Below are 13,829 nucleotides of genomic sequence, written 5' to 3'. Positions count from 1 at the left end.
AATGAGATGTATGTGCAGTTAAATGTTTGTCCTTACAGAGTTATGTCTAGAGTACCGAATTATTCATGACTGCTTGGCTAGCTCTAGCTCTCTCTCAGGGCGTAATCTAATGCAGGGTGCAATGTTGCAATCCACCTTTAATCTTAATTGATTAACTTTGCCTTTCTTTACACAGCTGTAACTAATGCATGTAGCATATTCCTAAACATTACCTTTCTGATATATTTTCAGGGTCAGTATCAACAGATCGTGGAATTTCTAGAGGAAATGGATCGAAAAGAAAGACAGCTTAAATTTAGAAAATGGAAACCGAAAGTTTCTATAGCTGAAAAGTAAGAAACAGTTGTTTACATATTTTCAATATCCTGATGTTTACAAATTGTACTGGCAGTGTATTGTTTTTGAAAACCATGTAATATCAGTCAGCATCCCCTCAATCTCTATTGACAATCATATCCATCCCTCTTGACAATCATAATTCTGTTAAGGAGCAAATTAATATTTTGTTGTGTATGAAATTGTGAACTTGATTATTATCCGCATCTGAGGCTGATAATTCAGGCTTCATCTAAATATTGGAACCAAAACCAGAGGGAAAATCACTGACGCCAACTTTTTGCCCACATTGGGGAAAAAGGGAAAGATAATCTTCAATATCTGGGACTCAAAGCAGATGAGCCATTTACTGCAGCACTAGCAATATAGAGCCCGAACGTGCTTGTGAGCCATGGTCAAAGTGAATTTTGGGTTCATGTTGGTCGCTGAACCATGCCTCTATTGTCTCCATGTCTCCAGAGAAGGACAGGAGGAAGCTGAGAGTTGTAGGCAGAACGATATCCAGAATGCGTACCTCATTATGTATGAAGCCATTGTAGTGGTGCTGCTCAGCAAAAATGACTGAGCTGTCAGAGAAGATGGTGAAGCTGCTTCTATTCCTAGCAGACAACAAACAGGAGAAATCTATGAAAAGCCCTGCAGACAGGCTGTCAGCTCCCAAGTATGCATAAAAATATTCCTGCTCATAGTGGTCGTAGACTTCCGACATGCTCCTTAGAGAAATCCTTTATTGCCAGATGTGTCTTAAGTGTACATGTTTGCTACTGGAGGTAAGAGCAAGGGTGCTTGATGTGCATCACGACGAAGAAACCTTCATTAGGAAGGTTATTAAGGCATTTGAGTCCTTCAAGGCTGACCCCAGCAATGTAAAGGTAATGTGGGGCATGTGAGCAAGGCTTCAAATGTCCCTTTCAAAGGATAAAGGGTAATCTCAAACAGTCAGAAATGTGTTACCACCACAGTTTCAGCAGCAGTACTTTCTTATTCGACTATGTGGATACTTTCATCTATAATTTGTGATAATGGTATCTCCATTGATCTTTTAAAAAACTAGCAAGATGCTACGAACTGGGTCACTAACCATCGACAATGTAGATATACAACCCAGGGGTATATCAGATCACTCCCCCATACTTTTAACTCTCTCATGTCACGAAAAGTCCCGCAAGAGAATATACCCAATATACCCTGGTTATCTAAAGATCCCTAACATCCGTAAAGAACTGAAGAAAACAACAACGCGAAATCAGTGACATCTCCCTCGGTACTTTGGGAAGCTTACAAAACAGTCCTGCAAGGGCAAGCCATAACATCCATCACGGGGCACAAACGAACGCATCAGCGAGACTTGACAGAGTTCGAACTAGCACTACATACTACGAATGCAGCGTATATGGCAGACCCCACACCAGATTCACTGCACACTCTGCAATTGTGTCAACAGCGGTATACAGACCATCTAAAGCGATGGACTATCGATAACATTACAGCAACCACACACAGAATATATGATGTGGGAGACAAGGTGGTGCTAGCTGGCTAGACAAGAAAGGGGGAGGCACTAAAGGCATACTACAGCTACGCGCGCCGAATGGGATACTTCAATCGTGGCCTGAAGACCTAGTCCACACACTAGCAGAATACTTTCACAGAGTATATACCCCATACAGAGATGTGACGAAAGAGACCGCAATGGGCTCCCTCAGCCATATAACCACTCAAACACTTACACCGGAAGCGGCCGAAGAGCTAGAGGCAGACCTTACAACTGAAGAAATACTACTAACCATCAATGCGGTGCAGTCCGGGAAGGCACTGGGCCCCAACGAAATCCCCATTGAGTGGTACAAAGTAGTGTCTGATACACCTAGCGCACCACTACTAGCAATGTATACGGAAAGTTTGGAGAATGCCGAACTCCCACTAGATCAACGAACCGCAAAAATAGTGGCAATTCCGAAACCCGGTAAACCACCGACGGACTGCACTTCTTATCGCCCAATATCTCTCCTAAATGCGGAAGCAAAAATCCTAGCGAAACTTCTGGCTACTAGATTGATGCACCAGCTTCCGCAATTGATCCATCCGGATCAATCGGGCTTTATGCCTAATAGAAATACTGCTCTGAACCTCAGACGAGTTCATGGTGTGTTGGCACGGGCGTCACAGCTAACAACATCGGCGGTGATACTGTCTTTAGACGCTAAAATGGCATTCGACAAGGTAGAATGGCAGTATCTCTTCGCGGTACTGTCACATATGGGGTTTGGCCCTAAATTTTTAGCATGGATACAACTCTTGTGCACTAACCCAATTGCGCATGTCACCGCTAATGGACACATCTCTCACGTGATTCGGCTGGCAAGAGGGACCGGTCAAGGATGTCCCCTGTCACCCTTATTGTTTGCACTGGTTCTGGAACCACTAGCGACATTGATCAGAGCCACCCCCTTGCTGAAGGGAATTAGCTGGGAGGAGGTATGGGAAGATCGTCTCTCACTTTACGCTGACGACATGTTAGTGTATCTGACTGACCCGGAGTGAGGCATACCGGAGCTTCTTACACTATGCAATACCCATGGGACAGCGTCGGGCTACACAATAAACTGGGCGAAATCAGTGATTTACGTCCTGAGGGGACCAGAACCAGTCCTTGCCTCTGATTGCCCGCTAGAAGTCGCAGCAACTTCCTTTAAGTATCTTGGCATACACATCACTAGAACGCGGCAGAGTTCTTTGACGAAAATTTGAAGCCACCACTAGCACGTCTGCAAAGCAATGTAAAACACTGGGCGACTCTACCCCTGATGCTGCAGGGCAGGGCAGCACTGTACAAAATGATGACATTGCCGAGATTCCTCTATGTACTTGATAACACACCATACCGGGTGTCACCGCGCTACTTTCAACAGGTGACAGCTCTGGTCTCCAACCTACTGTGGGGAGACCGCCCTGCACGTACAGCACATAACAAGCTGAATAGAAGCTGGTACGAGGGAGGGATTGCTCTGCCGAACTTGCAAATGTACTACTGGGCATCGCAGCTTAATACCATCAACCAATGGATACATGCGCCCCACGATGACCCAGCTTATAGGGCTGACAGAGCACAAATGGGCACTCACAGCTTGTTAGCAGTACTCTACTACAATGGCTTGGCAGCGAAACTGATAGGGCCCACAAAGCACTCAGCGACAATATGGTACGCAGCACTGACAAAACTGAAATGGAAAGGAGTAATCACTAAGCTTACCCCATTGTGGGACACTAAGGCACTGGGGCATTTGAGACGTAGCAAGGGATTTACACAGTGGGATATCATCGGAATATCGACGGTGGGGGACTTGCGGGATGGGGGACAGTGATTCCATTCCCTCAACTCCAGCAACAATATGAACTAGGCCCCAACAAAACTTACAGATATGTACAAATTAGGCATGCATTGTTGGCAGCCATACCAGCAGGCACCGAAGTCCCTGAATCCTCCCCGCTGGAGGACCGGCTACTCACAGATTATATGCAGCACAGCCCCACATCACTCACATACCGCAAACTGATAAACAACCTCCCAGACCCTACATCAAAACTGCGAGAGAAGTGGGTAGAAGACGTGGGCGACATAGATGATTCAGATTGGAATGAGGCACTGGCGCCCCAAAAGAGGTGGGAATCTCAGCCAAGTTCCGTCTAGTACAGCTTAAAATCCTGCACCGGATATATTACACCAGAACCACGTTACACAAGCTATTGCGGGCGCAACATCCTTACTGTCTCCACGGGTGTGGGGAGGAAGTAACATTTCTGCACACCATTTGGGACTGCCCAAATACAGTAGAATACTGGAGACAGGTAATGCGCACTATATAACAGACACTAGAGATCTCTCTCCCACCTGAACCACGTAAATGTCTCCTGAACATATGGGACCCGAATGATCTTTCCCGCCACGGTCAAATCTGGGGCACGATAGGTATGATGGTTGCTAAGAGAGATATAGCACAGAAATGGGGTGCAGCAGACTCGCCTACATTGGCGCAATGGTGTAGGAATATGGATAAGCTGATGATGACAGAACGCGCGGTATATACGATCAGAGCCAGACCACGTAAGTGGAATAAAATCTGGACTCCTTGGAATGTGTATGGAGGGGACTTGTGTGATCCACTACCAGAAGAAGACATTACATGCTCTGACGAAGAGGATGGGGAGGAATGAGACGGGTTCACTGTGAAAGTATAAAATAGTAGTGACGGGACTTACATTAAGAATTGATAGCGAAATGTAGTGCCACCTCTGATATGGTCGGTGTGTTAAGAAATACGAACGAATGTATACCTGCAAAATAATGTCAATACTGTCAGAACTGCCATTGTTCATGTTTGATTGAAGTAAATCATAACAAATAAAAAATGTTTAAAAAAAAAATAGCAAGATGGATCCATTAAGGCATTCTAAACTGTCAGTGCTCACACTAAGACGGCAAAGGCACTACAGGCCTGTCAGTGAGGCGCTCATGTTTCCACTTCAGTGACCAAAGGTTGATCTCACTCAGATGTTTCACCATCACAGTTTCAGCCACAGTGCTCCCCTTTTTACTGTGGATAACAGCATCATAGACTTACAATGGCAGCACAGCTTTAGGTCACAGCAGCTCACTTTGAGATGTGGATCCTCGTTTGTTTTCCCAGAAGCAAATGTGATGTGTTTCATGACATCATGTTGCCCCTGCTATGCCGAGCAAGAAGCAGTCCTTGCAGAACCTCATCGGGGTGTGGAGTGGGGGAAAAGTCACTTAGGACAAGTGAGTTATGGACTAATGTCCTCGGGCCATTTTGAAATTCATGGAAAAGCTGTCCCCTAGTCCACCTAAGAACACAATAAATTGGGAGAATAACTTAAACAGCTGGAGATGTAGTTGCTTTTCAATAAGCCCATGAAACCGCTAATACCTGTGCACAAATAAAACCAGAGAAACTGCTGAGGTACTCTTACATGCAGAAAAATCGCAAGGGCCTACCCCATCTTAGACTTGGAGTTTATCATCCTGTTTATCCAACACAGTTGTTCTGACCTTGGCGAAAGGCAATACTCTTCTACCCATGGTGCAGTTGGCACCTCTGTTGTTAACAAAATACCTGAAGCCTGTGCTTCTCATTTGTGCTGGTAAGTGTGAATGCCTTTCCCTAGCTGGCTGATAAAAGTAAATTTGAAGGCAGGGGTGGAGGCAGAACAAGTCATTCACTGATACATTCAGCAGTTCAGAGGTCTGAAACTGGCCAGCTCCTTCCAGAAATCGCTCTAGAAACCATATCATAAAATTGGTTTTGTCCTCACCCACCTGGACTCCAGGAGCTAAAGGATACTGTACAAAATAAAATAAAAGAAGTAGGCTATGCTAGAAAGGTCACTATCTGAGAAGAACTCAACCTAAGTGACAGCCAAAAGTTCAGGGCCCTGATAAGACCTCATCTGCATCATCATGGTACTCTTGAGGACACGCAAGATAGGAGCCCAGTAACAAGAGCTTTACCAACAGTGGACACACCTGATAGATCCCTCATTTGCATCTGACTGTTGTTATGCATTTCTGGCCATTGTTTCTATAGATCAGTTTTGTTCAGGATATGTCCCTTGAAGGCCTTAGGAGCATCCCTGACTTGTTCTCTTCCAGGGGATCCTCATCAAAAGTCATAAGCACTGAATATTCCCGCCTATGTGCGAGGACCCCGGAAATAATAAAAATTACATCTGAAAAACATATATATATATATATATATATATATATATATATATATATATATATATATATATATATATATATATATATATATATATATATATATAGATATATACATATTATATATATATACACATATTATATATATATATATATATACATATATAATTTTTTCTCATACCCATGCAGCCCCCATCTATGAGGCTAAACAATGTAATAACTCATAAACTGCTTTGGCAAACACATAATACATGTATAAAAACCAAGGAGGGCACGTAGCACTTGAACTATGTTTTTAATGAGTAAACCTCATGAAAAAAACTACAACTAAAGCAGACATTGTTAGCCTACAGGCTGCATTGTAAACCAATAGCATAGAAAATGAAAGCATTTTCCTACAAAACTGGCACTACGCCTTTAAGGCAGCCATGACTCCTAGCTTCCCATCATGCCTCAGGTGTGACAGTTAGTCAGTTCTTTCCGGCTCTTTCAGTCAGGACCCTGGATTCACAGCTCTTCCTTTTTTGACGTTCTGTCAAAAATGATCTGATTTTGTTTCAGGATTTTTTGCTTTCACTCGACGTCTTTTAGCCTTAGAGTGAGAGTGAAGCCTTTTTTGAGTTCCAGAGAAGGTTTATTTCTTTCAGATATGCCTTCCTTATTTGATCCTTGCCCTGCCAGTGGCAAGAAGAAGACTAGATCAGACACACACCTCACTCTTCTGCCACTTGTCATCTTTCAAGAAGTTGTCGAGAAGTACCATCAAGGCCAGGGAAAGAATTCGACTTTATGGCCTCTCTGAAAGAGGTAGGTCTCTAGTTAGGCAGCAGAAACAGAGAACTCTGTCGACTTCAAGAGGCAAGGTCCCGACCTGTTCTCTTTCGGCCTCAGAATCGACGTCGAAGCTGCCGACGGGGAAGAAGGCGTTGTCGAAGACTACAGTGGTGCCGGCGCATCACTCTTCTAATACATCGAGGACAACGCTCTCAACGTCGACAAAGGTAAAGGGCCCTCCGTTGTCGTCAACAAGGCGACGATCAACGTTGAGGAGCAAATCTCCGTTGACGCTGGCTAGGTGATCGACGTCAAGAAAAATCACTCCGTCGTCACCACATCAACAGCGATCGATGTCGAGGCAGAGGTCTCCGTCGAGGTCAGTTCAAAGATCTTCGACGTCAAGGCGCAAGACTCCGTTGCCAACATCGAGACAGAAGTCTGCGTCAAGGTCAGTGCAAAGATCTTCGACGTCGAGGCACAAGTTGCAGTTTTTTTATGAGGTTTACTTATTAAAAACAGAGTTCAAGTGCTACTTGCCCTCCCGTGTTTTTATACATGTATTATGTGTTTGCAAAAGCAGTTTATGAGTTATTACATTGTTTAGCCTCCTAGATGGGGGCTGCATTGGTATGAGAAAAAATGATATATGTATATATGTGTTCGCGCAGGCCAGAAGTGCTTTTAGAGGCCCTGCTCCGTTAAGAGGCCGGAGTATCACTGGTCCCCCGTTGCTTGCAGCGTCTTCAAATATCAAGTTACCGATATAACTCCGGGCCGCCTCTGAGTGCACGCCTAGCCAGGGTTTGCCAGGTGCAGATAGTAATTGACGAGGAGGCAGGTACATTGTTATCCTATCTTACGACCCTGCAGGCACAAGTGCTGAGAGGCTGGAGCATCAAGGGGACCCAAGGGAGAACTTTATTCTCAGCAAAGACTCGGTATTCGAATACACTCCGCACCTTCCAGGAATTTGTCTCTCCCATGCAACACTCACCTGAATATACGGCATTCTGGGAACTGTAGTTGTGGCAGAACTGCAGCTGAGTTGACATCATGTGACTAAGGGTCAGCGGATTTCCACCAATGAGAGAGACACTGGACACGACACTGGACACTTAAAGGTGGGGTTGGAGTTATACTTTGCATATGGCGGCATCATAAGACAGAACCCCCAGGATATAGCGGCATGGATTAGCAAATTTAGCGGCACAAAAATGGAAATTTAGCGGCACAAATATGGAAATTTATCCGCAATTTTGCGGCATTTTATTTGGCCATTTTTCCTACAACAAACACAGATATCTTAGCTTGTTTTGTTATTTAACAACATGAAGCTATGTATATTTGGTTTATTTACAATGTAGACACTTTGTTTCCCTCGAAAAGCAAAAGACTGCCCGCAAGATCGCAGACATCCACAACAGCTTCAATGCCACGACCGCCCCAACAAACACTGAGACCTCTGCCCCCACGACCACCACCAGCACCAACCGCATACTCTCCTGGACCAACATCAACGACGATGACACCATCACGGTCATGAACACCATCCACTCCGGATCTCCGTCAGACCCATGCCCACACCACATCTTCAAGAAAGCCAGCACAGCCATCACACCCCATCTCCGGAAAGTCATCAACATCTCCTTCAAGACAGCAACCTTCCTGGAGAGCTGGAAGCACGCCAAGATCAACGCCTTACTCAAGAAACCCAAGGCGGTCCCTAAGGACCTCAAGAACTTCCGGCCCATCTCCCTGCTCCCGTTCCCGGTGAAGGTCATCGAAAAGATTGTCAACAATAAACTGATCTGCTACCTCGAGGAGAACAGCATCCTGGACCCTTCCCAGTCTGGGTTCCGCAGCAACCACAGCACTGAAACTGCCCTCATCGCCGCCACCAATGACATCAGGACCCTACTAGACAACGGAGAAACAGCTTCGTATCCAGCTCCTGGAATTACTAAAAATGTTTGGTTTCATAAATCCGCAATGCAAAGTTACCATATGAATACCTTTTACCTTTGAAAGGGGTGTTTAATGCAGAAATTGGTGTTTCTTCTTCAACTGTACCACTACGCCCTTCCTCCAGAGATCACCCACAGTTGATATGCCTATCGCATCCAATTTGTCAAATCCTTTACTATTTCTGACTCGCCCAAGTCGTTGCGATTTCCAGAGAGGCGTCATTTTTGTGATGACCCCCCCGCCAACCCAACCTGGCATGTGCCTCATACTATATGTCAACTGTGTGTGCTGCTGTTGGCCCAATCAGTAGTCTGGCTCCGTTCCTGGTATATAGCGCAGACATGACCCCTCCCTCTCCTAGCCCTTGCCTATCTGCCTGAAACGCTAGGTCCGTCTGGAGTGCATGTATCCAGCAATTGACTACTTTTAATTGAGCTACCCAATAGTACAACTGTATATTCGGGAGGGCAACACCACTATCATACCAGCTCCTTACCAACTTATCCTAAGCTATACGTGCTGGTTTATTCCCCCATAGCAGTGACTTCTGTCGCTATTATTTTGAAGTAGATCGGTGTGGAGAAGTGTGGCTCACTGGTTCGAGCAGGCAGACCCTGAAGCAGAGGTCAGACCCGGGAACAGGGTTCAATTCCCGACGCGGCAGGGTCTTGAGCTCAAATGTCCATGGACTCGATAATTCTCGCTTCGGTGCCTGACCTAATCATGGGTTCACACTCTGCAACTCTGGGCATCAAGCTTGCTTAATCTCCACAAAGGCCCCCCGCGACGGGATGCCTGGCTTTCACCTTGGGGATGCCCTATAGGGGCTATCTCACAGGGAAAAGCCAGGACGGGTTCCCAAGGCAAGCGCGGAGATACCCCTTCGGGGGTCGATTCAGGTGCTATATAAGAAACATGATAATAATAATAATAATAATAACTCTAAACGGGGTATTCTGCAAAACATACAAAAAGCGGGGGAGTGATATAATTCTAATAAGTGCTGCCTTTCCCAGCAGTGTCAGTGGTAAATTGCGCCAGACCGTTATGTCTCGTCGAAATCGTTCCATGGGGGGCCCAAGTTTTCTCCGGAAAAAGTCGTCAGGCTTGGGCGTCACATAAATGCCTAAATACTTGAAGGCAGCCTCCGTGATCTGCAGCGGACAATCCCTCGGAAGCATCGGCTGTGGGCCATGCAGTATAAATAGTATCGATTTGAACCAATTAATGGTGTAACCAGACACCCAACCAAACATCTCACAAATGTTCAATAGTACCAAAATGGACCGTCTGGGAGATGTTAGATATAACAAGCATCCTGAATTTTAACCCAGATACTCAACTATACCATACCCTAAGTCACGGTCTTGTCTGCAGTATTAAAGAGTTTGCATTATTTATTTTCATTGTAATTCAAAATATGTTGTTTTTCAGCCTAAACGTTTTTATCGTATTTCTATAGGGAAGATAATAAGCATCTCCTCTCACAACCGGCATGAACTTTGTCACAACTCTGGTTCCACATTTGAATAAAGTGCTCCTCCAATTAATATGTTTTAAATGTTATGTCATGTAGGATACCCTGATCTAAAGTAACCAGGAACTACATAAGGAGTAAGTTTGGCACATAGATACGCGGGAGCCAATCTGAATTTAAATGAAAAACATTAGGACTACCAGACCAACTACATCATTTCCTCTGCCACCTAAGTGGTGAAAGATACCATGTTTAGATACACTTTGAAGGAATTCTACCATGCTCGTGTGGCATGGGTAGAGCTGTGGGCATGGAGAATGTACCCCCATTTTAAGTGCCTATGATGTTGAGAGTGTTGTCCTCAGGATGTCAGGCGCACCTGTATGCCTGTTTCATCAGAGCTTCCTGGCAATCTTGCATGACGCAAAATGGAGGCGCACTGGTTGCTCTAAATTTGTGGGGCTGTACGTTAATATTTCAGGCAGAGAGAACCCGGCCTGATGACAGACATGATGGCATTTGCTGATTTCTGGCAGAACTCGTATTTCCACCCACCCTTAAATCATATGTTTAGTCATATGTTTAGTCATTTCAGTGACCGAAAACGAAGCTGAGCCACTATTATGAGAGTTTTGATAATGGTAGAGCTCCTTATGGCAGGCTAAAGCAAGATCAAGGCTTGAGACGGGCCTCCATGAGATGAAGTAGTCAGAACACCTTTCCTATGGTAATATGGCCCAACGGACATATTTTGAAGGACGTTTTAGTGATGTAGTGTGGTAAATGAATCAAGAAGGAAAAGACGCACAATCGTACCCTGTTGGGGAAGACCCCTGCGAATGGCACTAAAAGATGGGGACAATACAGAGCTAATTTAACTTCTTATTGTTCATCAGAAAAGAAGGAGGGACTTACCAAGCAAGATGAAGAAAACTGCACTGATGTACAAGGCAGCCACTCGCAGCACTCATGTCTGCATAACTTAAGACACAGAGGGTGTCGCTATAGCAAAGAGGGGCTTGTGTCAAAGACAGGGCTCAGGGCATTTTGCTGCGTGTTTGCAGCTTCGTGGGCCGACATAAGAGTTGTTCTCCAGTCACTATTTTTGAAACAGGTTGGCGCTTTGCATTTCAGCTCCATGCAAGGCGCAGAGTAAGGCAGCTAGCTGCTGTCCAGAAATGCTGCGCGACTGCAGCTCCCCCTAGTGGAACCTCAGAGTTATTCCCATGAACAGGATAACATCCATTAGACCCCCAGGATATAGCGGCTTTTGTAAAAATGCCACGATTTCTACAAAAGTGCCGATTTCGCGGGCACTTGCCCGCGAAATCGGCACTTTTGTAAAAATCGCGGCATTTTTACAAAAGTGACGATTTCGCAGCAAATCGCGAAATCGCGATATCCTGGAGGGTCTGATAAGAAGGCCATAAGGCTGAAATGCATCTTGCACACGCTGTAATCAATAAAAATCTTCCGACGTCTCCCCTGACTGGCCTCTACCTTTTCCTTTTGTGGTGGGCAGTTGTGGATGTGTTCGCGCCGGCCAGAGGCGCGTTTACAGGCCCTGCTCCGTCAAGAGGCCGGAGTATCACTGGTCCCCTGTTGCTTGCATCGTCTTCAAATATCAAGGTATTGATATGACTCCGGCCCACCTCTTAGTGCACGCCTAGCCAGGGATCGCTGCGAGGTGCAGACCGCCATTGACGAGGAGGCAGGTACATTGTTATCCTGTCTTACGACCCTGCAGGCACACGTGCTGAGAAGATGGAGCGTCAAAGTGGACCCAAGGGAGAACTTTATTCTCAGCAAAGACTCCGTATTCGAACACTCCTCACCTTCCAGGAATTTGTCTCTCCCATGCAACACTCACCTGAATATACGGCATTCTGGCAGCTGTAGTTGTGGCAGAACTGCAGCTGAGTTGACATCGTGTGACTAAGGGTCCGCGGATTTCTGCCAATGAGAGAGACACTGGACACTTAAAGGTGAGGGTGGAGTTATACTTTGCATACGGCGGCATCTGAAGAAGGCCGTAAGGCTGAAATGCATCATGCACACGCTGTAATCAATAAAGATCGTCCAACGTCTCCCCTGAGGGGCCTCTACCTTTTCCTTTTGGAGTGGGCTGTTGTGGATATATATGTGTGTGTGTGTATATATATATATATATATATATATATATATATATATATATATATATATATATATATATATATATATATATATATATATCATTTTATATATAATTTGTATTATTTCCGGGGTCCCCGCACATGGGTGGGAATATTCAGTGCTTATGACTTTGATGAGTGCACCCCTGGAAGAGAACTAGGATTACAGGTAGGTAACTTATCCTTCTTGGCTAGGGGACTCTAATCTGAGTTGGATAACATTATTTACCAATGTGCTAGTTCTGCGGTCAGATGCACCCTGAGAGTGTTTCAGGCGCAGGTTACCCGGAAGGGCTGTGATAATTATGACTGACAATACCACTGCAATGTTGAACATCACAGAGCAAGGTGGCAGTCTTCCACTGACTTTAAACAGGGAGATATAAGACATCTGAATTGGCCTGGCAAACTGAGCATCTCCTTGATGGCGCAACACCTTCCTTGTAAGGAAGATTAACAAGGCAGATGATGTCAGCAGGTCGGGGTAGAAGCTGCACAAGTTGGACATTATTCAGACTATGATGAACAATGTGATGGCGAGAAACACCAATGATACGATTTCACCTACAAGTTTTACCAAGCATTGGCCTAGCCAATAGGTCTCGCCTTTGTAACCTTATAAGTGTTTAGCCATGCAGCACATTATCCTTGGTGCTGTGCCGCTAGGGATTGAAGAGCTATACAATTACTGTACACTGAGTCATGCGGCCTGATTCAGGAATACATGCTTGCTTCTGCCGCGTGCTTCTTTCTGGGCAAAATTATGATAACAAACACTTGTGATGTCAGATGCAAAGAGCACCAGCAGCCAGTCTATACACCATGTATCTCTTTTCCAGTGTGATCTTTGAAAATGCAATGGCTCATGCTACACAGAGTTACCGGCATTAAGGGGTGGATACGTTGGTACTCTGTCTCAGGAGATGTCTAGAGGAAGGTGGAGCACTAGTCAATCGAGGGTCAATGCAATGAGTGGGTAGGTCTTTTGAAGGAGGCTAAAGCATCTGCTTTACAGAGAAAGTAATAAAAAGTACTGTTACCCACTGGCTTCCTTTTCCCTGGGAAGAGATCTTATCTTGTGACAGTTCCCTGAAGTCTGGACAGTGAGTGGGTATTAATCAGGGTAAATTGCCCAAAATCACCATATGTTAGGGTGACGCTAGGCCTGTAATGCGATTTTATCCTTTGAAAAACCCCAACTGTAACCCTTAGTGTCCATTTTTTTAAAGTTGTATTCAATATGAGCTACACAGTTATCTCGATTATAACAGCTGCTGCCAGCAATGATATTATGATGTGAGATGTCCGGTTGTGTTATAAAGTAAGGACAAGGTGAGAGTAAAAATACAGGAGCAGAAGATAGCAA

The 13,829-nt window shown here is 45.1% G+C and overlaps 1 protein-coding gene across 2 annotated transcripts in view; it reads left to right on the top strand.

Annotated features, from left to right (window-relative positions):
• VPS13D (vacuolar protein sorting 13 homolog D) overlaps positions 1–13,829 on the top strand; it is a 2,754,556-nt gene that overhangs the window by 187,234 nt on the left and 2,553,493 nt on the right. For both annotated transcript variants that reach the window (XM_086921894.1, XM_086921893.1), the window contains exon 9: positions 232–332. In XM_086921894.1, coding sequence (XP_086778020.1) covers positions 232–332 — 101 coding nt within the window. The remainder of the gene's footprint in view (positions 1–231; positions 333–13,829) is intronic.

Source organism: Lissotriton vulgaris, chromosome 5, assembly GCF_964263255.1.
Source record: "Lissotriton vulgaris chromosome 5, aLisVul1.2, whole genome shotgun sequence".
Lineage (NCBI taxonomy): Eukaryota > Metazoa > Chordata > Amphibia > Caudata > Salamandridae > Lissotriton > Lissotriton vulgaris.
The sequence above is the reverse complement of the archived record's forward strand: the minus strand, read 5'-3'. Positions and strand labels throughout refer to the sequence as shown.